The following is a 26,806-nucleotide window of genomic DNA, read 5'->3' as shown; positions in this document are numbered from 1 at the left end:
CACATTTTAAGAAACTTTTTAGTGAATTTTTAGAAAGCAATGATTTGGGAACTTCTCTTACTTTGTGGAACATAAAATATTTCCAAAATGTGAACATCAGTGTTGGGACTTGGGTGGAGGATAGAAGATCGGGCCGTCTTCGCAGACCATCATCCCATGCGTCGAAGCCTCCCTGGCCAGCCGGGCTTCCTGCCCGGAGGATGGCTGCTCCTCTGGCTCAGTACAGTTCCGCAAATGGAAGTCCTCCTTGGTGAAGCACAGCTCTATCTGCCCAATGGTCTGTACATTCTCTCCCTAAGCAGAAAATGGCAGACGACTCAGAACTCAAGCGCCCTGGGTTATTACCAATCTGGGAGTCACAAAACTTGAACACTAGCAAACAATAAAAGCAGAGGCTCCAGATCAGGCTCCAGATTGAGCAGAGCCTCGGGAGGGGACCTGGCCGGAGCCTTGCCTCTCATAGCTTGGGGCGAGGTAGTATTTTTAGCCTGGAGAAAACACAAACAAAAAGTGACCATAAAGATACATAGAGCACACATGGAGACCCTGGCAGAGCAGAGTCAAGGTCAGGATGGCCCAAAGAATATGCATGTTTTACTCAGAAGCTTGGAAAAACTACGGCTGTTCTAGAAATTAGACAGTATAACTACATTAAGTACTTAAGAGCTTAGAAACCTACAGGTGTGGTGGCAGACACAGAGGCAGGTGGATCTCTGTACATTGGAGGCCAGCCTGGTCTACACAACCAATTCCAGGACAGCTCCTTATATAATAGAGAAACCCTTTTTCAGAAACAAAAATGAGAAACAAAACCAAACAAATGAACAGACAATATTAAAAAAAGGAAACAAAAATCTTAGAAACTTAGAAATGTCTAACCCAGAACTATAGCTCCTTCCTTTCCCTCCTCCCTTCCCTCCTCCTGCTCCAACAGGATATTCTCGTTACAATGAAGCAGCATAAAAACAAGGCCTCTGGTGCTGCACAGAACTAGCCTTTGAGCTAAACAAATGACTGCCATCTGGGTGAGGTCAGCTGTGCCACTTACAAGGGATCATTCCTTCTGGGTTCCTTACCTGTTCACATGCTGTCACAGAGGGGCAAGAGGGTCACTTGACCCTGCCTGAATATCCAGTGGCTTCCTATCTCCTATTGAAGGCAACTAACTGCACGTGGTCTCTAGGAGGGGCTTGAGTATGTGGTCAGGGAAGAATAGATGTAAGGGTCCATCATGTGGTTTTGTAAATGCCCTCATCCCTGCTGGCTAAAGACATTCTGGTGAGGCCTTCTGGGAGAAAAGCACCCTGCCCTTGTGGTAACCCCTGCCTATGCTCTATAACTAGGTTCTATAAACTCATGGGTCCCCAGAGTGAACTTTGGAAGAATCATGCCTCAGTATGTTGTTGGGTCCTTAGGAGTGGAAGCAAATGTTTATGTCTCCCACAAGGAAGGAATGTAGAAATGCGTAAGTTACTTCAAGACATCTATGTACTTGCACATACAAAGACGATACACCCGAATGCATCCCTGTTCCACAAACTCCACAGTGGAGACAAAACTATCAGGAAAGTAAAATGATCTTTTCAATAGAGAAAGAGAGGGTGACAAAATGCATGTCTTACCTGTTCTGGCATAAGGCACTGGATTTTAGGCACCACACCATAGATTCTTGTAAGTGCATCTTTGAAATCTGCAAGCTGACATTAAACAAAAGCATTAGCAATGAGTTTCAACAGCAGAATTCTCACACACTCACTGACTTTTTTAAAGAGCACCTCCTACCCCTGTATGCCTAGAGAATCTGACGTGAAGTTTGAGGATGTCCTGGACCCATCACTGAGGGACAAGTCTCTACCAACTACCCAACTTCGGCTCTTCCTAGGAGGCCCAAGCATCAAGTTTTTCTGCTTGTGGCTCCTCCTTTCCCTGCACTAGGCAGCTTTTCCTTCCCGTCTCCAGCCCAGCCCAGCCCAGCTCAGCCCAGCCCAGCTTCTCCCACTATGCTATCTTACCTAAAGCCACCCGTACCAATCTGATGACTAGGATGCAGGCCTACCCCTCCTCAGACCTCTGCCTCTGCAGCTCTCCTTCTCTGCAGTGGACGCTGCCTCCATCACAGAAAATAATACGTAGCTCCTCAGAGAGCCCACCTCCCTCAGTGAACTACAGAATCAGACCCTGTGTGCGGAGAATTCCATCGGAGGATAAACACGCATCCCATCATGCCCCAGATGGAGCTCTTGCCTCTCCCTCTCTTTCCTTCAGGAGGTCACAGATACCTCTGAACATCAAGCCAGGTGAGACTATAAAACCCCTTCCTTCCCCTTATCACCTTAAACAGAAGTCCAGTGAGCTTGGGGAAGCCCCTACAAGCCTCCATCCTGAGGTTGTCCACAAGGGTCTAACTTAATTGGCCACCCAAGCACCTTCCTCAAGCCCAGGCTCCAACTCCCTACTCTCTACAGAGGGAGATACGAATCAACTGGGAAAATGAACACAGTCCTGCAGGCAAAGCTGCCAGGTTACTTGACACACTGCCAATAGGACAGAGTAACTGCAGTGCCCATCTGCGAGCTCTCCTGTAAGCCCAGGTAGTATTTAAACTTTGTGAAAGGCACATGTCTCTGCGACAGACAGAAAACAAGACAATCCAGAATTGAAGGCATCTATATTGCACATGTCCTTCTCAGTCAGTATGACAGGACATTATTTCCTGTGTCACACAGTTTACCTGACAAGCAAAGAGCCAATGTGCTTCCCCTCCAATTCCATGACACTGAATGTACTTTTGCTGACTTGTGCTCCGCCCTGTGCTGAAGCCTAGAGGAAAATGGATCTGTGCCTCAAGCCAGTAAGTAATGTAAGTAGTCTATAGTGTATGCTCCTATGCAAACACAAAGAATCCATTTCAAGTAGGTTTGTGCTGGGTCACTTTAAAACCAAAGTGCAGCTTGGATCCTGCCAAATGTCCCCAGAGACACATTAGATACTAGATAAAGGTAAACTTACCTGGTAGTAGTTGATAGATGGCTTGATCTCAAATTTTTGTAGTACACTGAAATAAAATTTAAAAATTAGCTGCATTATGATAGCACATTACCTGTGTTCTTTTTATCGGATTTCAGTAAGAATCAAGATGGTTTTAAAGAAGTCTGCCTTTTCTGACGTCCAGCAAAAAGTCTGTTAATAAAGACAGCAAAGAGGCAGCTCCCATCCCCTTCCTTTCTGGCCTGATCACATGCTATCCACATGGCCCTCCCCAGAACTACACAGTATTCCACACCACCCTTCGCAGCAACAGACCATGTTCGGGCGACTGGTCACACAAGCTCCGCGAGGCACCTTCTCCTTGACCACGTGACTCTAGGCTTATCCTGAGGACCTGCACTAGCCAGGTCTTCGGAGAATTTAAATGCATAGAGCTTAGTGCCCATCACGTTTCTGGTAACGAACTGAAGTACTGGAGGCCCGACCACTCATTCCAAAGCAGTTCCCTGCTGTCTACCACAGCTCCTGCACGACTTTGGACTGTGACCTAAGAGGGTAGATTCGAGGCTGTGAGTCTAAATGCTGGCCTGCTATTGCTCTGTGGCAGCAAAGGACAAGCATGAAAGAGGAGGCAGGAAGGTCCCTGGAACCCCAGAAATGCCCCCAAATCCATATAAGCTTGTCACTGCCTGTCCTAGCCGTCAGTATATGATCAACATGGGCTCTGAGAAAGTATAAAATACTCCAGTTTCAAAACTATGTTTGTTCTAAGTTACAACACTAGTACCTTGGATGGACTGAGCTTAATGTTACTACATTTTTTGAAAGTTTTTTTTAACTGCTGCATTTTCATGGCATTACTGAAAAATGCTGCTTAGCACGGGGGGTCACACACTGTTCTACCTGATGCAGGCAGTCAAGGAATAAAGTAGAAAGACGGGCCAAGCTGTGCCACATGCAAGAGCTGGGTGCTAGCCCATGTGTGCACTTGCAGGCGCTCTGAGAACTGCCTGCAGGAGTTTTTACACACTAAGTAGTGAGTGAACATGACGCGGCCTAAGACACCTTGCTTATATAGACAGACAGGAGTCCTACATTTGCCTGGGAAACGGGAGAGCAATCACTCTTCTACAGCTGTGCCATTTTAAGCAGGCACTACTGGGAGTCTTCCATGTAGTGGGCCTCTGGGGTGACTTTCCAACAACCAGGTGTGTGGCTGTGAGTGTCTGTGAACCCCACACAGCCAGAGTTTCAAGGGTAAATGCTCTTTAAGTGTCTATTTCAAGTGGAGCTTCAAATAGGAGCGACTTAGGCCATTTTCAGCTCAGAACAACTTGTGGCTACCAGCCTGGGTCTGGCCGTTCTCAGCAGCGGCAGCTCTCTGTGGGTCTGTCTGTCAGTTTCTGAAAGGGCAGTCTCTTTTCAACAACTGCCTTCCTGTGATCCAGAAGTACAGGGTGGACCTTCTTGCAGTGATCCCTCACGGTGGCTGCAGAGGTGCCCAGTGGGCTTCCAAAGGCTTTATCCTTACTGAGAGAACACTGTGTCCTCAGAAACCCCACAGGCTAGGTAAAGTATATACATAACTCACAGTGCTGAGGACTTGTTACACATGCCAGTATGTAACTCCTAGTGCATATCCTTCATAATGAAGATATTTGGGTGTTTTATTTTGTTTTGAGATAGGGTCTCACTGTGTAGGCCAGATTGGTCTAGAACTTGCTATGCAGACCAGGCTGGCCTCAAACTTAAGAGACCCATCTGCCTCTGCCTCTGAAGTGCTGGGATTAAAAGTATATGCCACTATACAAGCCTAATAATGCAAAATTTTAAAAGAAAGAAGGAACTTCAAAATCCAGGCACTGCCCACCCATTCTTTTTATGTCCTGGAGAAAAGATCTAGAGGTTCTATAGCTAAACTGTACAACTTATGTCAGAAAGGATCACAAGGCCTCTGCAGCCCTGCGCTTTCCGCCTGGTGGTTTTAAGGTTACCTCCTCTCTCCCAAAGGCACCAGCTAGATTAATCAATTCAAATCCAGCTGCTTTTGAGCAAAATGACACAGAAGACTGCGTGAGATGGTGAGACAGCATCATGAGCACTCTCTGTGCTACAGAGGCAAAGCATTTTCTAGGGAACCAGTGGTTTAGTCATCCTTTAAGCAGATTTAATCCATGAACATTAAATATGATTGATGTGCACAGGATCTTGGGGGTTATTCCCATCTGAAAGAGAATTGCTCCGACTAGAACAGGCTGTACAAATGACAAGCAGTATGCAGGCACCGTAAAATCCTTCATCATCAGCAGACATTCTGTCCTCACAGTCTATACGTCTGTGTCTTTACATAGGGAGGATTAACCATCTCTCTAGCTTCAGGGTCTGCTGTGAGGGAACTAATTCCATTCGTGAGTGAGCACTCCACACTCATGGCCCAGCCCCCTGGGGATGAAGGCTTTGGCCTACAGTTTTTCCCCTGTGACACCCTCCTTAGGCTGCCTACATTGAGCCTGGGCTCCCGTGTGATGCCCTCACCACTCCCTCACAGTTCCCTGGCTTATAACATTCAGTCACAGTAAGACAACTTAAGAGCCAGCAAGACGACTTGGCAGGTAAAAGCACTTCCCACAGAAGCCTAACAAACTGGGTTCAATACCCAGAGCTTGGGTAAAGATAGAAGAGAAAAAGCTCCACAAAACTGTCCTCAAACCTCCACACATGTACATGCATGTACACACGCATGCACACATATATGCACATACACTTAATAAGAAATAATAAATTCAAGAAGTAAATGAACAAGAACTAATTCAAAGGCCTGAGTGAAGTGTGTACCCACCTGTTGAGGTCAATCTGCTTGTATAGATCCAGGCTCTTCCCAAAGTACTTCCTCTCGGAATTGAGGGCATCCACCTGGGCAGCACAGGTGCCGTGTTTATCCCATTCATGTTTCCTGTGAGATTTGCAGTAATAATGCTCAGATAAGTCCTCTCGTACAGAGCTGTCCATAGGCAGCCTTCACAAAGCAGGAAGGACGGATACCTTGTGCTAAGGCCAAAGCCTGGCCATGTGCACCAACCTCCAAAGAGCACCACTCGATCTTCTCATGCTTTCCATTACAAACCACTTCCGGGGCATCTCTGTGACCAGTGTGCTCTAATAACAAACTAACTGAGAAAGAAGAGATGTCACTGTTGAGACACCTGCACATTACACAGCACTGTGTGGCCCTCTGCAGAGCCAGTGCATACAGCAGGGAATTCCAGAGAGTGGCACAATCCAGGCATGGTTCAACGTAAGGACAAAGAAGAGGCAGGGTGGCTTGTCACCACAACCACCTGAGCCCATTCCTTATCAGCCTCCCTCTAATAATTCTAGTAAATAACAACACTCACATAGGGATTCTCCTGAAGCCTGCAGTAAATAAAGAAACCTGGGAAGACACCTGCAAATGATTAGTAATTATTGTATGACAAAAACTATGTTTCATTGCACTCAATGCTAATTAGGGAGCTTTGTTGTGTGCTGCCTGGTTAGGCTGGTTTGGTTTTTGGGACACGGTCTTGCTGTGTAACTCAGACTAGCTCTGAACCACCTTCCTGCTTAGCATTAAGTTTTGTAAACATTTTGCATTTTTTACTGCTTTACAGAATTCCACAAAGGGAAATAGTATTGTTAGTTTATGAATGAGAAAATTCTGCCCTCCCCTAGCTCCAACACACAAAGACTGACCAACCACATGTGTGTATGTGTGTGTGCGCGCACAGTTTAAAAGACATCCTATGGGCTGGAATGACTGTTCAACAGTTAGAGAGTGTGTGCTGCTCTTGCAGAGAACCCAGGCTCAGTTCCCAGCATTCACATGGCAGCTCTCACGGTCCATAATTCCATTTCCAATGGATCTGACGTTCTTCTCTTCTGACCTCCTTGAGTGCCATGGCACACAGAAGTGCACGCAGGCAGAATAACCCCACACGTAAGTAAGTAAGCAGTTTTTCAAAGGACACTATGCTTTTAATTGGAGTTTTGTTTTTTTGTTTTTTTGTTTTTTTTCGGAGCTGGGGACCGAACCCAGGGCCTTGCACTTCCTAGGCAAGCACTCTACCATTGAGCTAAATCCCCAACCTTAACTGGAGTTTTAAATGTTGTCTAAGAGCTTCCCTTCACCCTGATCACAGGACTGTAATGAAGCCCGCCCTCAAGGATGCCACGCCAAAGGCGGCTCAGGGGAACACAGCACCAGGCTCCCAAGTACAAACACTAAGATACAAGTCATGTGTGAAAAGTCTGTCATTTTAACATCTAACTTAAACATGAAGGCAAATCAGTTTGCCATTAGTGAATCACAAAAATAAATTCCTATTTTGCCCTCACTGTTTGGTTAACTACATAGGGCCCCTTGCACAGAGGAGCTGCCTTATCTGTGCTCATTTATTTCAAGCCATTTGACTAGGGTCCGATTGCCTCAGGCATGACGTACAACTGAAATCCTCTTTTACATACATCAAAGTTCTCACCCATACATCAAAGGCTTGGTCCCTAGCCTGTGGTATAAAATTATAGAGATGTAGCCTCTGGGAAGAATTCGGGCCACGGGAGGATGTACCTAAGAAGACACTGTGACACCCCTCTTCCTATTTGTTTGTGTCTCCACGCTGATGTGAGGTGAGCTGCCGCCTCTGTACAGGCTCCTCAATGACGCACTGTGCTGCAAAGGCCCAAAGGCACCAGAATCGATCAGAAACTTAAACCTCTGACAATCACGGGCCCAGCAAATCTTCACTTTCCACTTGACATTTCAGGGATATTTGTCTCAGTTACAGAAAACTGACACACACACAATTCATCATTTCAAGCACACTGAGAAATACTACATAAAGGACTTTTCATTTTCCCTCACCTCATTGAAGTTGAAGTACTTCCTAGAATACAGGCTACAAAAGATAGGTTCAGGGGTTGGGGATTTAGCTCAGTGGTAGAGCGCTTGCCTAGCAAGCACAAGGCCCTGGGTTCGGTCCCCAGCTCCGGAAAAAAAGAAAAAAGAAAAAAAAGATAGGTTTAGGACCTGCCTGGGCTACGAAGTGACCTAGCCTAAGCGCCTGAGTGAGCAGCCTTCTCGGAACTAAAAATAACACTGGGAACCAAGCTCAGAGGGAAAGCACTTAATGCAGGGACAACCTAGACTCAGCCCAGGAAGCTACTTGTCACCCAAGCCTTCACTGAGCATTCTGTTTAGCTCAAGCTGATTCCAACCTACTCATTACGGTCCACAGATCCCAACTAGCACCCCTCAGGAAAAAGTCATACTCCACACCATGACCCAGGACCGGGGCTTCCCTTACATTCCACTGCTTTGTAGTCTTTTGCCAAACTTAAGCATTTTAATGCACTAAAAATCCTACAAAACAGAAATGTTTCTAGGTTTAATTATCTAGAAAATATTATTAGCTATAATATGAATTATAAACTTTCATATTGGAAAATGCCAAAAAATGCTTTCAGTTGGGTAAATTTTATTCTCTTAAAAAAAAAACAAAACAAAAAAACAAAAAAAAAAAAAAAACAAAACCCCAGTGCTTTCCAAACAACTGAGTTAATTCCGGGATCGGCCCCTGCTGACCCAGAAGAAGACCATGGCTGTGAGAACCTCACCTTTTCTCTGACCTAGGTCTCCATGACATCACTATTTTAAGGCATGCTCCTTCTGGGTGTGTCTAATTCAGACTGATTTTTAAATATGCAAGCACTTGATTTAGCTAAATTTCAGGAAATAAGACTCTTTAAATGAAGTAATGGATGAAATAATAGATTAGAAAACAAGTTCAGAATATAAATCCCACCTGACCTCATTTTTAACCTGCTGGAGAGAGGCGTCTGAAGTGACAGACCCAGTCATTTGACAATAGGCAGCTCTCAGCCTCTAGAGACAGGTGTCTGTCCTTCGTGCCTCCCACAAGCTGCCATCCAAAACACTTAGGAACTCTCATACCTCTGTTTAAAATGCATATGACCAACAGAAACACAGACTTACCAGAATTGGCTGCGATTAGAAGACGGGTGAATCACATCAGGCCAGTAGATCTTCATGTCTCGCAAAAGGTCCTATACATAATTCAAACAGAATGTTTACCCAAGACCCAGCAAACTCAAAACTTCTAAGCAAATTTAACAAACCAATGTACTAAACAAAAAGTATCCAATCTCTGACAACGTACTAAACAAAAAGTATCCAATCTCTGACAATGTACTAAACAAAAAGTATCCAATCTCTGACAACGTACTAAACAAAAAGTATCCAATCTCTGACAACGTACTAAACAAAAAGTATCCAATCTCTGACAACTTAAATGAACAAAATGACTTTGTGCTTATTCTGCGTGAAGCATGTTATAGTCTCTGGGCTTCGCATGAAAACACAAGCCCTTATGAGAGAATGATGAGCCAAGGAAGAGACGGGATCTGAAATCACAGACTCGTGAGGAATTTTAAAAGTACTGCCATTAGTGACAGCTGCAGACTGCAAAAGTTATACACCACACGATGCCAACCACAAGACGTTCTGGGAAGGTCAAATCATGACACAACGGCATCCATGGTTTGCAGTGGATATCAGGACTGACGAGAGAAGGTCGGGAGGTGAACATGGCACTTTAGGCAGTGATACCGCAGGATACTTACCCTCCTGACTTGTCAAGACCCATAAACTACAGCATAAGATATGAATCCTAATGTAGGCTGTTGCTTCAGTTAATAGTATGGTATCAATACTGGCTCATTCGTAAGAATACAGCACGTGGATGGATGGTCACAGTGAGGAAAAACTCAGTTTGTACTTTGCATTTGAGTTTTCTGTTTATATAAAACAGCTCTAAAATAAATTTCTATTTTAAAAAAATGTCAGACTCTGACTTCCAGCGCTTTTTGAGCACGGCAACCTGCACCTTCCTAGCCTGGCAGGTAGTAAACACGGCCCAAAGGACTCAAGCTCAGTTTCCAATGTCTACAGAAGCAAGCACTAGACAAAGGAACGTCACTGGAAAGGAATGCAGATAAAGGTGTATAAGAAGGATTCCCTGGCTTTCCCCTGATCCCCACATACCAAATCCTGTCAGCCAGCCTCCCCATCCCAGGTAAGCACAGGCCTGTCTCCTCCTCTCCACTCTGCCCCACCTGTCAGTTTCATGCCTCCTCACTGCCACTTCCCTCAACCTGGCTTCAGCCCTAGTCAGACCTCTGGGGATAATGGAGGGTGATGATGTAAATGAGCCAAGCCAGGGCACGTTCCTGCTGTGGGGCCACTTCACTGAACACTAATGCTACAGGAGCAAGCCAGGACTTTCTGAGGGACAGTAGGGCATGGCTACTACAGACCCAGGGGCCCCCAGCAAGAGGCAGCTCAACCCTGCCATTCTGACCTTCCTTCCTCCTGGGCTTTCTAACACAAGGAAACTTCGGAAACCCCACTTCTCTTGGCTTCCTCCTCCTCACTGCTCCCTTTCCCATCAGCTTTTAAACCCCAGGGTCAGTGTTGTGCTACAAGAGTATCCTAGCCGATGAGGTTTATCCAGGGCTCAACCACAGAGAGTTGAAAACTTTGCCTAATACCTCGGTGCGATGACCTGCAATACAGTGGGCATGGGCAACATTTTACAATCTCCATAGACACTGAATAATTCTAGCTTTAAGGAAAATGTACTTTTTTAAAAAAATGAAAGAAAATGTACTTTTATTAAGCGACAATCATGTACTATTGGGTTTAGCCTCACTATCTACTTCGACCGAGCATCTCTTTCCTGGAGGACCTGGCCTGGACTCTTGAGAAACAAGAGAAGCCTGAAGTCATCTGTGCAGTTTTATATGCCATGGCAAACGTGCATGGCGCACCCTGAAGCGTAGGAGGGACTGACAGCACAGTATCCACCTCAGTGATACTTCACACCAGAGCTCCAGTGTGTGCACAGTAGTGACTCAGGAAAGGGCAGTCACACTTGCCACCCAACAACAGTTGTCGGCTCTGTAATGTTCACCTGTCAGGCCTGCCATGTGCTCTACACCACCCCAGTCACCCTGACATAGGACCATACTCCGGACTGTTGGCTTCCCTTAAGGAAAGATGAATGTGCAGGAGTAGTTCAACATGCCACATGACTCCCAGAGCACAATCTCTTGCATGCTTACAACTTATTCCTGACCTAGAAACTTGGATAATGAAGAGACCCACCATTTCCTTCTTGCTCAGAGATCCTACTTAGACTCCCATGCCATCTATGGCCAGAACTGACCAGCTTGGAGTACCATGTGCTATGTGCCTACTCTCCAAGGCACAGTCGTCTGGAAATGTTTACCCTAGGCCACACAGACCAGGTGCCCATTTTCACTTGCTGACCAGAAGCCCCAGGGCCAAGGACTAGCTAGGACTGGCAGGTAAGCGTCAGGGTTTGCGCAGCCAGCAAAGGTCCTGCTCCCACCTGAGCCTGCTTCTATGGCTTACTCCGGCGGAGGACGTGAAGGGAAAAGGCTAAATTTGTTGTTGTTGTTCTTGAGCTTATGGGATTGTTGTAGATATTAATTACTAAACAGACCCAGGGGCTCACTCAGTCCTGGTGAATTCATTCCTGATCCTGTAGTTTTAAATTTAACTTTGAAGGTACACTTTTGAAGAAAAGAGTTCATTTAGTTCAACATTCTATTGCAATAGAAGTATAACAAAAAGATCAATACCTTAATCTCATTTAGGTTAAAGTGCCAGGAGTGGTTACAATCTTCTGCTCTGTCAGGCCTTGAAATCCGAATTTTAAGAGAAAGAAGAAATAATAGTCTTAGTTAGAATGCTTAGTACAAGACACTGGGAAGTACTGTCATCGAAATCTGCATAAAACAGAGAGACTCTGATCAGGAACTCCTCACTCCACATGTGGCAGTCAACAAACAATGGGTCTGAGCAAATAGTTTGACTTTGTTCTGAAAAAAGGAACTGGTAGAGACAAACAAGTCCAGGAGCAGAACAGACAAGCTGGGTTGTCAGCAGGAGAAACATAGGAAATAGCTTCGGAGGGACCCCAGTCTCAGCTCTTTCCTATCCAAGGACCTTCTGGTATATGGGCCATATCCACTCTGAAAGTGACAAACTAATATGCATACTTCGATACCACAGGTGTATGCATCAATAAAGAATTAAAGAGAATGCACACAAACATGGTGGGGGGAGTTGGTTGTCTGTAAAGTGTGTAAAGCAGTTTATTGTCTATCTATTGATCTAACACTGTAAATATTTGTCCATAATAGGCCCCAAGAATAAAGCAAGAAAGGACCCAAGATCCTTATTTATCTATGATAAGGGGTGCTGGAGAGAGTCTCAGTAGCTAAGAGCACTGGCTACTGTTCCAGAGGACCTTTGTTAAATTCCCAGCACCCACATGGTGGTTTACAACAGCCTGTAACTCCAATCCCACAGTTGATGTCCACTTCTGGACCCTGAAAGTACCTAGTACACACATGGTGCACAGACATACATGCAGGGAAAACATCATACACAAAGAGTAAGTATATATTCATATGTATATGAATATATGTATATGCATCTGGTCAACTGAAGAAACGTCTACCAAGTGTTAACAGTTCTACTTATGGTGACTAGACTTAAGGTAGCTTTTCCCGGTTACTTCATTGGGTTTAACTGCATTAGATGCTTGCCATAGTCCATGTATTGTCCAGTAATCCAGAGAGTCCCGACATCTGTTAACTTCCTAGGGAGAAGAGATAAGGAAGGTGATTGGTTGTTGAAATATTTATCAGTTGTTTTCTTTTAACACACATCAACAGGTCCACCACTAATAGAAAGAAAATCCAGTGTTGCTGTAGTTTATCCAACATGGAGCTCATGAGGAAAAGTCAGGCCTGCACATTCTAGGTCAGTCCTCAGACAACTGAGCAGACAGAGAATCAGGCAGCTGGTTTTGCTCTTCTCATGCATTCACAGATAAGCATATGCACACTTACCTATGAATAACCTGCTTACCACAAGCGAATGTGTAAGAACACCCTGATACTCTGTGACTCTCAAGTCTGCTCTGGTAGCAGACAGAAAAACATCAGTCAAGTAGAAAGTACTAAACACTTGAAGCCAACAAATCTAACAGAGTGAAAATGTATCAATAATAACGATAAAGTCAGAGATAAAATCTCAGTAAAATAAACTATTAGGGCCCTCCAAATGGTTTAGCTAAGATGGAATTTTTCCACAATAAATGAAAATATAAATAAATATTCTTGGGCTATCAGAGTGGGTGAAACAGGACACATGCATACATATATACACATACCCCCGTAAGCTGGCAAATATGACACTTGGACCCAATTACTACAGGCAGACATCAAGCGCCTCTTGATGCCTCCCTACCACACGGCTTCTTCCTATGGATTATAGAGAGTGCAGTTCAGGTGACTGAATCACTGGGGAGAGTGACAGAATGACTAGAGGATAACAGGCCTCTTACTACACCTCAGCCAGCACAATTCCTTCCTTAAAGAGCTCATTTCCTGTTGTTTCACTGTGCCTGAGGAGAAGAGTCAGTCTGAAAGGTCTCTGCAGAGCTCCAGTCTACCTGCTTTTATGATGGTAACTCAGACAGGAGGCAGCTTCCTTCCTCACTCAGCCAGCACTGAGGACTCCGGGTACCACTTGAGCTTATGACGGGTGTGCCCCAGCATAATTCATATGTCTACCTCATCAAGTGGGGGTTGGTGGCGAGGAGAACAAGAGACAGCACTTGCCACCAGAGAAGGGCACACTGAGGAAAGAAGTTCCTTATCAATGGGGGGGGGGGTATAGTTTGAAATAAATTGCTTAATGGTGACTTTTTTTTTTTAATAGTGTCTGGTTTTCTTCCTTGAATCCCTAAAGCTTTAAGGCAGGAAGGCACTCCCATGCGTATTCACAACTGCCAAAGGACAACCAGCCCAAATTTTCTCAGACAGGCCAGACCAGCTTGGTGTCTCCTCCTTAAAGGCAGCTGCTCTAGAGCTGGCCTGAAGCAGAGGTTTCTTTCCATGTGGTTCCTGCAATAGAGAGCAAGGTTTCCAGCCACCCTGCTGAGAAGAGCTCAAGCCCTATACCTCCCCTTTTATACATTCCTACTCCGCAGCACCAGAGCCAGAGAATCACAGCGGTGCACTATAACAAGGTTGCACCTGTGACCTTCCAGGTCAAGAGTTTAACTCGGTGACAGTCAAACTGTTCCTTTCTCAACAGGAAATTAAGACGGGAAGTGAAAAAGAAACCCCCACACCCCCACTACGCCATGCTCAAGAACAGATGAGAAAAAGCAGGGGTGCTTTTGACTGGGGAAGATGATCAAACAACATCGAAGCTTGCTTGGACCCCGCATAATATATAAGAGGTCTCAGACATTAAACTCAAACAGGTTTTCAGAAAATCCATCTCTAAGGCCACTGCCCAGTCTGTAATATGACAGAACACTTCAGATTTCACATAGCCAACTCCAGGATCAGCTTTATAAACTGCCCATAAGGAAGATGCAGAGCAAGGGCTCCAGCTGCCATCACTACAGCACAGCACTCAGCACTGGCAGCCCAAAGGACACAAGGCATGAAACAAGACAGGGACATGGAGAGAGGGAGCAACCCTCCAGGGGGGAAGGGTATCGTGACTACTACGGAGAACAGAGTGGGAGAAGGGCACCATGGGTACCAAGCAGAACAGTGTTGGCAGCAGGCAACATCCACATTCTGTTCATGGGAGGCATCTGAATAAAATTTAGGTGCACAGAGGGAACAAACAAGTATAGGCCTAATGAAAGCCTATTATTCCCAAAGACAACTCTCTCTCCAAAATCACCTTGTGAACAATAACCTCATTCGGAAATAGGGTCTACTGCACCGGTTTAATATGCCCGGTGTACAGGTGGGCACTAACACAAAGCGATTCAGACAGGTTCCCTGGATCAAAAAGGCCAAAGCAGAGCTCACCTTGCATACTGTGGGGGGCCAGTGCTGGGTCAAAATTAGTTTTTTCCACTCATGGCTGCCACTGTTGAAAAGACAGATGTATTTTTCAATCCTGTTTTAAAGTGACAAAAATCCACCCATCCAATCAACCACTCGTTCAACAGGGAGAGTCTATGGGACTAGACATACTGCCAGGAAGTCCCCACCTCCTGACACACATGCCACAGAGGACAGCAACAAACACTCTTTTTTTTTTTTATATATTTTTAAGATGTATTTATTTTATGTATATGAGTTCACTGTTAACTGTCTTCAGACACACCGGGAGAGGGCATCGGATCCCATTACAGATGGTTGTGAGCCACCATGTGGTTGCTGGGACTTGAACTCAGGACCTCTGGAAGAGCAGTCAGTGCTCTTAACCGCTGAGCCATCCCTCCAGCCCAGCAACAAACACTCTTAAGAACAACAACTTGTATATTTGTAAGTGAAGGAGAATATAAACACAATAAAGTGGTATGGGCGGGGGTATAGCTGGGAAGGACTACTGGAAAGTAATTGAACAGTAAGTTTCCCTTTCTGGAATGCTCAGGTATTTTATGAACACAGACCCATAATCCCTCAGCTGTCTTTGCGAATTTCTAGGGCTCTGAAAACTCACCATCTCCCTCTATTTCATGTAGCAACACAAAACCTGACTTGAAATAGCACAAGAGTATTATCAATATTCTAGCCTCACAGGGTTCTGCTTCAGAGACCACTGTGGATATGGTGTTACCTAGAACCTGGCCTGGGTATGATCCCTGGCCGTGTGTGTCATCCATAACCTGTCCCGGGTAAACAGCCTTCTAACATGGTGTCTATGCTACACACTCTATGCCTTGTCACATGCATGCACACTGGACTGCTTCTATCACAAGTCTGTGAAGTGAAGCTCGCCCAACCCAGAGCCTTCGTAGAGGGACCATGGAGCTGTAGTGTGGTTGTCCCCCGAGGTGCATGTGTTGGAGGCAGAGTTTAAGCAACAGTGGGAGCTTTTAGATATGGGACCAACTGGGAGTCATCAGGTCACTGGTGGTATGGCATTGGACAGGATTATGGTAGTCTTCCTGGATCCTGGTGAGACCTCCTGACAAATGCCATGAAATAACAGAGGAGTAAAGCCTTCTCTACTAAGAGAACTGGGCTGGGTTGGGGATTTTGCTCAGTGGTAGAGCGCTTGCCTAGCAAGCACAAGGCCCTGGGTTTGGTCCCCAGCTCCGAAAAAAATTAAAAAGAAGAAAAAAAAAAGAACTGGGCTGAAGAAAGTTAAAGCTCCGGCAGTCTCCTGTGCAGAAACTTATTTGTAAAAGTTCACACTGAGCCTGGGAGTTTCAGCCATTCCTAGAAAGGCCAAGACTGCAGGCTTACAATAAAACTCAACCAAACTATATCTGTAATTCAGACAAAAGAAAGGTACAACAACAGTTTCATAAGATCGAAAGCCCCACCTACACCAACAATATTCAAGGAGTCACAGAGAAGTTAAAGATCCTCCCAAAGCAAGAGATTCACCTGACCTTAGGGCTTAAAGCAATCCCATGACCTAGCCATTATGTCAGCTGCATACATTAAGCCGGTGGTAGGAGAATTGTGCTCTACAGCCTCAGCTAACACTCATTGCTCCTAGTACTTTCTGTGTCCGCTGCTCTGCCTGGTACCAACTATGCTGCCCCACTACCCCGGACCCCAACACACTGGTGTTCACTTACTCTCGGGTAACAAACTACTTCTAGAGAGTTATGCCCCACCATTTCCGCTCCAGTGATGTAAGCACCAAAACCTACTAATACGACTGTTATACAGAGGAAGGAAAAAGTCATAATGTGTTCAGGGATTAATGTAGACGAGATTACCAGAGATAGCCCGTGTGTCCCAGAGAGAACTAAGGGGCGTGTGAGAACGCGGGGGCCCCAGAGAATGGAAAACTTTAACAAAGAGGGGCATCCTTCTAGAAACCAGTCTCCAGCCCTGTAGGCGCTCACCTCCACAGCGGGCCCGCCCCGCACAGACAGCACAGCGCCAGGCCCCAGCCCAGCACCGAGACCCAGCCCGGGAGCGCGCCGCGAGCCTCCGCCATCGCGCTGTCCCGGGCTCCGCAGCTTCCCAGCGGCCTTTGCGCACGCTCGCTCGGCAACCAGACTGACCGCCAGCGACTCTTCACCTCAGGCTTCCGCCAGTCCGCTGCGCAGCACCGGATAACCTTAAGCCACCCCCACAGGCCTGCGCGGACACGCCCCCATGTCCCAGCCCAGAAAGTCCCGGGCTCCAGTTCCGGCGGACACGCCCCCCACGCTGCACCCCCAGCGCCTTAGCCCAGGAAGCCCCCACGCTCCGGGTACCGACGGCTCGGTTCCTGGCACCAAACTTACTTGACCCCGATGCTTAGGCCTTCCAAAGAGATCAGCCCCCAACTGCTTGGGACCTGACAGACACGCCCCGACGCTCCGGCTCCAGACACCCAAAGGTCCTGACCCACCTGACGGACACGCTCCCACGCTGAAACGCCCCCCAATAAGGGGATGTGCCCCTACGCCCAGGCCCACCTGACCCACTTTATGATCCCACGCCCAGGCCCTCCTGAGGAACCTCACACCCATCTCGCCCCTCACACTGAAATACTCAGGCCACCTAGTAGACTTCAAATTCCTTGCTATACCATATCCATGCAGCCCCGTACCCCCCAGGCACCCGAGGTTCCCTTGCTTTCCAGCCTCCAACATACCTGGTCCACAATGAGGGGGACACTCGGGCCCTGTGCACTGGAGCACTTGGATCTGTGAAACTCCTCCAGGCCGGGACCCCGTGGGAAAAACACCATGGTCCAATGTAAATAAAGATCTGATGATCCAGATTACTATCTGCCATTCCCTCCAGACTGAAGTGAGGCCCGTGCCACTTTGGCCACATTGCCACTGTAGGACCCCGGCTGCGGATTGGACAGAGAGCACTAACCATCTAAGTCTGCATTGCCAGAAGTGTCCAATTTCCACACCCCCGGGCAGCACACAGCCAAGGATAGCTATGATGTGGCCCAACACAAAACTACAAACCCAACCTAAAACATTATGAGGGGTTTTGTTTGTTTGCTTTTTGCAATTTGAAATAATGTCATGATGCCCTAGGATGAGCATTGTAGATGATAAAATTGTGCCACACTGTCAAAATGTTAGACCCCCAAGACTAGATGATGCAGACACACCCACGGTTCTGTTTTCTCTCATGGATAAACATAACCATTTAAACGAATTACCCCAAATTCTACTTCAACCTCAGTCATGTCTACTTAAACACCTGAGAGAAAGAAGCCTGCTTTGCTCCTGCCAAACAAAAGCCAAACCTGGACTTCTAAGGCCAGGTGTTATTAGGAAGGGTAATTGCAGGGACTTGGCTGAGAACTACCACATTCATGGGAGGGTGATGTAGTCGGAATAGTTCTCATGAGTATCCTGGCTTCAACACATTGTTGGAGTATAATTTTAGAGCTGTACCCAGGACCAGCCTCTACCTAAAATGGGTGAGCCCCAGCCCCTCAGCCTAGGGAGAGAACAGCTTAGCATGGCTTGGGTAATGTTTGGGTAGTCCTTTGTTACATTGGTGGTGATGGAGTTGGTGAGGAGCAGAATTGACAGGCACATTTGGGCTTTTTTTTTTTTAGGTCACTTGGGGAAAAAACAGCTCTTGCAATAAGCCACCTCCCAGAACCCAAAGAGTGAGGGGTTTGGTTTTGTAATATTTGCCACATCGGTTGGAAGGAGTCACCAGTTACTTCCTTTATCCTCAGCAAAGGTCTCTCCTCCCTTAAGAATTACAACCCACTTACTATGCTTGCTTCCCTCAGCAAGGGACCTGAGCGGAGCATGGGCTCCTGCTTCCCCCTTCACTGACATGGGTCCATTCAAGACCCATGCTTCATTTCGTGTTTATAGCTGTGTATTCCTGAGTGGGTTGCTGTTTGTGTTTAAGACCGAGTCTCAGTTTGTAGCCTTGTCTGACCTGGAATTTACTATATGGACCAGACTGGTCTCACAGAGATCTGCCCGACTCTGCTGGATTAAATATAAGACTCCAGTTCATTCCTTTTTTAAAAAAGGAGCTTCCAAGCTGTGGAAGTGCTTAACCTCCCAAAAGTTGGATGTGAACCCAGAACAAGTGTCCAGCAGGACCAAGTGCCCCGTGCAACCTGAGGAGAGGGGAAATGTTTGTAATAAAGGAGAGAAAGGGAAAGAGGTGCACTAGCTTCACTCGGAAGCCAGGCAGCAGGGAGGTGAAGCTCTGAAGGGATTTTATTCCTTCCCAGGACATAGTGTGAGGGGACGGATGGTGAAGTTTGCGGGTTGGAGTTTGCATGTGTGTCTGCAGGACCTCAGTGAGGGATAGGGGGGTAACAGGCAGGGATAATCCAGTAGGTGAGCTGAGGTCTTTAAATCTGTTGAGACCCGAGAGGCCAGGATGCTTTCGTGGCATGACCTTTCGGTGACCTCCCAGGTTTAACACGGAGACTTCCCACTGCAGTTTTCACCAGATTGTGTTGCAGCAACAAACTGGCCCAATTTTGGTGGCTTGTTGCAACATAGTTTCCTTTCCAGATGAAGGTAAGGTTTTTTTGCTCTAGACCTAGCTAGAAGATAAAAGCTTCTTCAAAAGGCAGAATGACATTTTCGATGGCCCCAACACATTAGTTCTGATGCTTCATTGTCCAGTGGAATCCCTTGGGTCAGGACCTGCCTTGAAAGTAGCTGTAGTTTGCAGCGTCTGTGAGCACAAATGTGTCAGCTGTCAACAACAAGCCGAGCACCATACAACAACTGAATGTGCCAAGTGTCAGAATGCAAACTTTTATTAAAGCGTCACATACCCTGAGACTTGGGTGTTCCCAGGAAAACAGGCCCTGGGAATATGGGGGCAGTGGCCAGCCAGAACAGGAAGGGAGCATCCCATCTGAGTTCAAAGTGCACACTGCTGGATGATTTCCAGTGGAAAGGCCAGGCAAGGGTCAAGGTGGGCAAGATGAGGCACCAGGACTGCATGAGGCTTTAAAGCTGAGGGTACGTCCATCCCTGCTAAGAGGAAGAACCTGGGCTTCAGCTCATGGTTTCCCAGTGGTGAGCAATGTGAAGGAAGCAGGCTAGCTAACTGGCTTCTTCCCAGCAAGCTTTCCACTTCTGCAACTAGGAAACCAACCATCTCGGTAGCCTGCCATGTGGTGTAAAGAAAGCATCAGTAATGGTGTCGGGAGCCATTACACCCAATCCCCAGGAAGAACCCATGTTGTTTTCCTCTCCCGGAACAGAGACTAGGGGACCTTGTAGTTGGGACAGTAGAGTCAGGGCTTCCTGGTGGAAACTCCCTTGGCTTGATTATATACTTGTGTGGTTCCTTCTTTAAGCTGCCAGCTGAGAACTCTCAAATTCTGAAGGGCTTTGCCATACTCTGTCGAGTCTTGCTTTAAAACTCCTTTGCAGTCTGTGTGTTGGGAAGGGACAGCTCAAGTTGTTCTGCCCTTTCTCTTCTTACAGTTCCCAGATTTCTAGCCTTGCCAATGCTTGTCAGGCTGGCTGTTGTGGGACGTTGTATAGAAGTGTTATATTCTGAGCTGCGGCTATGACAAACAGCCACAGGAGAGAAATAGAAGAACCTTGTCAGGTGTCACTTGGCATGTCATCTTTCCCTGTTGATGTCAGCAGAGAAAACTAGAGCCCTGGGAAAGAAGCGGAATAAACCAAACAGCCTGATGCTCTGTCATGTGAAATATGTCATCTTTATCCTTTAATGTCAACTTTTGTACCTTGGACCAAAATGTCATCTACAAAATTTTGCCTTAAAAGTTTATTATCTGTATATTTCTGACTCATTCCACAAAGGATATTTACTCTGAAGAAAAAAAAAAAAGAGCTTACTCACACACAGTCACGTGTATAGACACCCACATGCACCTATAAACACTCCTACGTGGATATTATGAAAGGCTGTTTACTTGAGCGTTTTAAACCATCATCTTGCAGGAAGCCAGCCAGTGCATAGTAGACTCAGCATGGGTGCGGGGACAGGAGCTCAAGCATTACAGAGCGAGTGATGCCCTGCACCTCCTGAGGTGCTGCAGCCTCTCTACTCAGTGACCTCTGTCTTAGGACCCTCACTGAAGAACAAAAACTGGGCATGAGCAAATGACCTTTATGGAGAGACCCATTAAAGGCTGGCATACAAAGGAACTCCCTCTCTTATAGCTCCTGACACTTCCAGCTGTAGTTTGAATGTTTACCCCTCTGTCACTTGTTGAAATTTGACCTCCACGGTGAGGTATTAAAAGGGTAGAGATTAAATCCAACCTTGGATTGTACGTGATGGGCTTATGGGGATTAATTAAAATTGAAAAAGGTCACAAGCAGGGCCCTCCCAATTTTATCTTTCTTTAGAAAGAGATTAGAGGACACATACACAATGGACAAGATTGTCCCTATCTCAACATAGAGTTACCTGCACCACCTCGGGATGTTGTCAACAAGAAAGCTGTCAATCACCAGAGCCAGCAACACTGTGTGGGCTTTTAGCCTCAAGTAAGCTAAATAACTCTCCCTTCTTAACTCTGTTAGTCTGTAGTATTTTTTATTAACAAGAGGAAAGAGACTAAGACAAGCTGAGACCCAGGCATCAAGGAGTAGTTAAGTCACTAGATGCTACCTTTCTATCACTGTGATAAAATACCTGACAGGAGACATTAAAAGGTGGAAATGCTTATTTTAGCTCAAGGTTTAAGATGTTATCAGGCCAGGGTCACTTGGCTCTGCTGCTATTCCTAAGCCTGTGGTAAGGCAGCCCATCCTGGTGGAAGAGCATGCTGATAGAAACAGGGCTGGGGGACTTAAAAATCTAGGCCCCAAGAGCACACCCCAGCTTCCTCAAGTAGGCTTTACCAAATCCAGTTGCCATCAACTAGTCAATTAGAAAGCCCTCAGCACATATGGCTCAGAGCCCCCAGGGCCCAATCAGAAACCCCGCTAGCCGGCAACCAAGATCTTTGGGGAGCATTTTAAGTACAAACTGTACCTAACGTTCCCATCATACTGTTAGTGATGGTCAGTGTCTGGACCAGGTGTCTCCAGGCTCTTGATATTTTATTCAAGGAATTGAAAGCTTGCACAGATAGCAGTGTAGCAAGGAAACTTTAGTCTAAGCAATGCAGTAGTGCCGGAGAGAAGAAATATATTATCCAAATTGACAGCAAGCCACGAAAGAAGGCTTCAACTTATAGGATTCAGGAGAAGGAAACTTTGGCTGCCAAGGGACTTAGTAAAAGTAGGTTGAAGGGCTTTTAAGTTGTACTACCTCGGGGTTGGGGATTTAGCTCAGTGGTAGAGCGCTTGCCTAGGAAGCGCAAGGCCCTGGGTTCGGTCCCCAGCTCCAAAAAAAAAAAAAAAAAAAAAAAAGTTGTACTACCTCTTCTCTGGCATGGTTGTCCCTTCCTATGATGTATTTGATTTTAATCTTATGTGTATCCAATTATGCACAGGCATAAGGTGGTGAATAAGAGAGTCTCCCTACAAGTTCACTTTGAAGACATGATTTGCTTTAATGCGCACGAACCCAAAACCAGTTTAGGTCAGATCAGCTCCTCAACCTCCAAGCCTGGACATGAATGGAAACGATAAGATAGAATCTACGTTTGGCGGTTGTTAAGAGGAGAAAGCCAGTGTTTCTTCTGTTCGGTATTTCCACTGTTCGAAGCGGGATGGGTTTAAAGTTTGAAGCAGGTTAGCAGAGCTAGGTCGCTAACAGCTTGCTAGCTGCTTTGTTCTGAGAGGGGTGTGTGCATAGCCTAAGCCAGGTAGAAGCCCATGCTGTCACCCTCGACTAAATGTGCAACCCACAAAATGTGTGAACCTACACAGTACTTGTGCATGCCACTAAGCTTCGGGGGTAACTTGTTGCATCACCATGGCAACGGGAGAGAAGATTGTTAATGGAGGAGCACACTAATGGAATAGGATGGAAGACACATTTCTTTGAGTTTGATTTATCTTTGCACGGGGCACACATTTTTAGAGTTATGAAACAAAAACTGATTCTTAAAACGGCAACCCCTAATAACCAAAAGCAAAGCAGAAGGGAAATATAGAATTAAGATGTGAGTGGGTGGCCAAGTTTCCTACTAGGACATTTTGTAAGGAAACTCAAAACCAAAACCAAACCTAACATAAAAGAAACTGAGTTGTTTTCAGTTTCCATTTTGTTAATGATTACATAGCATTGTTACCGTGACTCCAAATACAGAGAACAAATGAGCACTGATAGGAATGGTAGGTTTGTCTGGTGTATGGAAGAATGAAAACTGGGCCGGTGTGATCGATGGCTCAGCTGGAGAGGTGCCTGCGCCAAGCTGACAAACCTGAGTCTGAGCTTCAGAACCCCCATGGTGGATGGAGAGAACTGGCTCCCTGCAGCTGTCCTCTGATCTTCGCATGCAGGCTATGGCTTACGTGAATCCACGGACATATGTGTACACATGTAGCCGGTCCTTGCTACTTTGTGGGTTCGTTTTTGCCCAGCCTTTATTCCCCCCACCATGGTTTTACCCTCTATCACTAAATAGGAGAGAAAGAAGGATAGGGAGGAGAGAGCGAGGTCCCTGAGTCTAATTTCTTTCCTTTTGTTTCTTCTTTGAAGAAACTACTACTTTGAAGAAATGACTACTAACAAACCACAACCTACCCCTCTGAAAGACCAACAATTACCTACCCTACCTATTAGGTCTCTAGCATCTATAGACCCTCTGAAAAGTTTCCAGAATTCCAAATGGTACACAATCACAGTAACTGTCTGCAGCTGGCAAATCATGCCTCTGCTAGAGCACGGGGCAAATCATAGTTAGCTGCTGCAGACATTTTGAAGCAGCCCTACATCCCTATACCTTGGATTAAAACAAAAACACATTACCATACTTTTGTGTTTTTCAAGAAACCCAAATTTCAGAATTCTCACCACACACATACACATAAAAATGAATAAATGTAAAAAAATTAATTAAAACTAAAGATAAGGTAAACTAATAAAGAATTTTAAAATTAGTTTTAAAAACCCAGTGATAGGGGCTGGAGAGATGGCTCAGCAGTTAAGAGCACTGACTGCTCTTCCAGAGGTCCTGAGTTCAAATCCCAGCAACCACATGGTGGCTCACAACCATCTGTAATGAGATCTGATGCCCTCTTCTGGTGTGTCTGAAGACAGCTACAGTGCACTTATATAGAATAAATAAATAAATCTTAAAAACAAACAAACAGTGGTAATGGACAGCTCATAAGCACCCTTAGGACAGGAGCACCTGAGTCTTTATTTTCACTAAGAGGAACCAGGACCTCTTAGTGAGACAGGCTGTCTGTCACTCGAGAGCTGGGAGGCCCAAAACACCTCGGGCCAAGGCAGACCCTGGACGCTAACTTCAAATGGCACCTATGGGCACAAGAAGTGTGATCCATAGGAAGTTCCATGTGTGCTAAAGTATATGAGTACACAGTAATTATGATGCTGATGAGAAATAAGACTAGAACAGAGGGGTTGGGGGTTTAGTTCGGTGGTAGAGCTCTTGCCTAGCAAGTGCAAGGCCCTGGGTTCGGTCCTCAGCTCCGGGAAAAAAAAAAGAAAAAAGAAAAGAGAAAAAAGACTAGAACAGAAAAGAAAGTCCTCACTGGTCACTTTGGGGCACACATGAGAATAGTTCTGAATTCCAAAACTGTGTGAGCAGATGAAGGTCTTCACTGAATCTGCTGCTCTGTGTCAACTGCACCTCAGGTCAGCCAAGGAACCTGAAGCCCCAGCAGTGTTTACACTGAGAGAAGCCACCAGGCAGTAGGCTGGCAGCCGGATACAGCCGGATACAGCAGGACACAGCACACCTTCACGCAGCCTTGAAGTCCAGCACTGCTCTGCCTTTTCTGGCCTTTGTTCAGGGCTGTAGTTTCAGGCATCGTGACACTTGCTTTTTGGTCATTTGCAACGTTCTCCAGCCATGGCTACACATCATGACTCCATGTTCATTCTGACAAGACATGGTGGTGCTTTGGAATTTGGCGCATAGAGACCACAGCCAGGTTCAAGGATGTTCTTCCAACAGGCTACTCTGTTCTAAGCGTACGTAGGAGGCAAAGCTAGGAGACCGCCCTGTTGGTTTCTGTTTTAAAGGAAACCTACCATGAGTTCATAGTGATATTTGCAAGTCAAACTTAGGATGAGAGCCTCTCTCGTTTTGGTTCCTTGCTTTATGGGCTTTCCCACGTCCCTTTAATGTCTTGCAAGCATTTGGCCACAGATTAACAAGGGAATTCTGTTTGTCTAAATGGCACCCTGCTCCATCTTCAAAATCTAACTGGTCATTAAAGTAATTTTCCCTGCTCCCTGGGGCAGACTCTGTTTCGGAAAACTGGTTAAACCACAGAAAAGTCTCCGTGGACCAGATTGAGGTGGCGACACACAGCTGGTCTCGGTTACTTTAAAGTCAGCGCCATCCCCATCATAATTCACTTTCATCAGCACTTCTGTAGCCCGGAGGAGGCGGAGGCCACTTGGGGCATTGTTACTATTAATCTCCTTATATGTAAAGGCAGGCTTCAAAGAGATGTGTAGGTGGGCAGAGAGAGTGTGAAAGTGGTTGCTGGGGAAGAGAAAGAAGGCTACACCAGCTCACCAGCCACAGAACATGGTCTGAGAACTCACCAGGATGCAGTCGGCCATGCACACAAGCTCTGGAACTCTGTGTTCCTGGGGATCATTGGTTGTTTCTACTGTAACAGCAAACCTGTACTGAAGCCTCTGCTGGTCCCCACTTGCTTCCTCTGTCTGCTTTCCAGACACCCTGTGTGGTTCCTGCTCTCTAAGTTAGGCCTCTTCAGCCCCCTGCAGTGCCTTACCCTGCCACAGGATGGAGCTGTCTCATGATCTGTCTGTGTCCTGTTACTGGGAGAGGTTTGTGGCACACAGGCTTACTCATTTATTCATCCTTCCTCCAGTCACTCGATCCAAGACACTCTGCCCACACATCCAGCTGTAACTGTGGAATAAAATACAAAGCAGTCGTTGGGTCAGTACATGCTTTACTATCATTATCTTGTTGGGTTTTCTAACATACCTAGGACTAGCAGGTCAGGTGACTGTCCTACCTCAGAGAGGCAGAAAGTGAAGCCTCATGACACTTGCTGCATATGCGAGTAGACACAGCTAAGCGGTGTGTGTCAGGAACAGCCCAGAGCCCAAGGGCACTGATGACATTTCTTCCTTCATAGAATAGTAGGTCCAGCAAACATTTTTAAAGCAATGATGTTTAACACCCAGGAGTAGCCCAAGGGGCCACAGGCTTCCACTGCCATCCTGGGACATCACCTAGCAAGATTTAATTTATTCTCTGGGACAGTGGTCCTTCAACTACTATGTCCCGAGCTGTTGTACTTAAGGACATCTATGTTAATAGGTCAGGGTCTGGGACCTATGTTTCCAGGTTCTTATGATGCCTTATTCAAGATGAGTAAAGTAAAATTTGCAAGTAGCAAATTAAAAATTACAGAGTATCGAGAGCACATTATTCAAAGCAAAGAGAGGGCAGATCAGAGTGAAGGGTACTCATGGACCCTACTTAAAATAGAGGGTCTCTGTTTTGTGGAGTTCAAGAGAGGGAGTTTTGGTTGCTACGGAGCACATCATAGATGGTTCCCTAATTGATTGACTGGCTTATATTACATAAGCCTTAGCTTGCTGTGCACTTCTACAAAGCCTTTGATTTTAATAATATGCATGTCAAATTATGCATATGCATAAGATGGTAAGT

At 46.0% G+C, this 26,806-nt stretch overlaps 2 protein-coding genes across 2 annotated transcripts; both read right to left on the bottom strand.

Moving 5' to 3' along the window:
• Rnaset2 (ribonuclease T2) lies at positions 1–17,170 on the bottom strand. The gene is made up of 9 exons (NM_001106210.1): positions 16,980–17,170; positions 14,977–15,037; positions 12,682–12,734; positions 11,710–11,767; positions 9,020–9,090; positions 5,828–5,941; positions 3,010–3,055; positions 1,623–1,697; positions 1–294 (listed from the first exon to the last, which is right to left on the bottom strand). Exons 1-9 carry the CDS (start codon positions 17,072–17,074, stop codon positions 97–99), a joined length of 771 nt encoding a protein of 256 aa, NP_001099680.1. The 5' UTR covers positions 17,075–17,170; the 3' UTR covers positions 1–96.
• Positions 17,139–26,806, bottom strand: LOC134484998 (uncharacterized). Its single transcript, XM_063280811.1, has 2 exons — positions 22,432–26,806; positions 17,139–22,320 (listed from the first exon to the last, which is right to left on the bottom strand). The coding sequence occupies exon 2, from the start codon at positions 18,126–18,128 to the stop codon at positions 17,199–17,201; it is 930 nt and encodes a 309-aa protein (XP_063136881.1). The 5' UTR covers positions 18,129–22,320; positions 22,432–26,806; the 3' UTR covers positions 17,139–17,198.

Source organism: Rattus norvegicus, chromosome 1, assembly GCF_036323735.1.
Source record: "Rattus norvegicus strain BN/NHsdMcwi chromosome 1, GRCr8, whole genome shotgun sequence".
NCBI lineage: Eukaryota > Metazoa > Chordata > Mammalia > Rodentia > Muridae > Rattus > Rattus norvegicus.
The sequence above is the reverse complement of the archived record's forward strand: the minus strand, read 5'-3'. Positions and strand labels throughout refer to the sequence as shown.

Coding starts and splice junctions, on each gene's coding strand:
- LOC134484998 (XM_063280811.1), bottom strand. CDS start 18,128: ATGCTCATCCTAGGGCATCATGACATTATTTCAAATTGCAAAAAGCAA.
- Rnaset2 (NM_001106210.1), bottom strand. CDS start 17,074: ATGGCGGAGGCTCGCGGCGCGCTCCCGGGCTGGGTCTCGGTGCTGGGC. Junction 5,942..9,019: donor TCTAATCGCAGCCAATTCTG/GTAAGTCTGTGT, acceptor CAAATCTCACAG/GAAACATGAATGGGATAAAC. Junction 3,056..5,827: donor AAGCAGATTGACCTCAACAG/GTGGGTACACAC, acceptor ATTTTATTTCAG/TGTACTACAAAAATTTGAGA.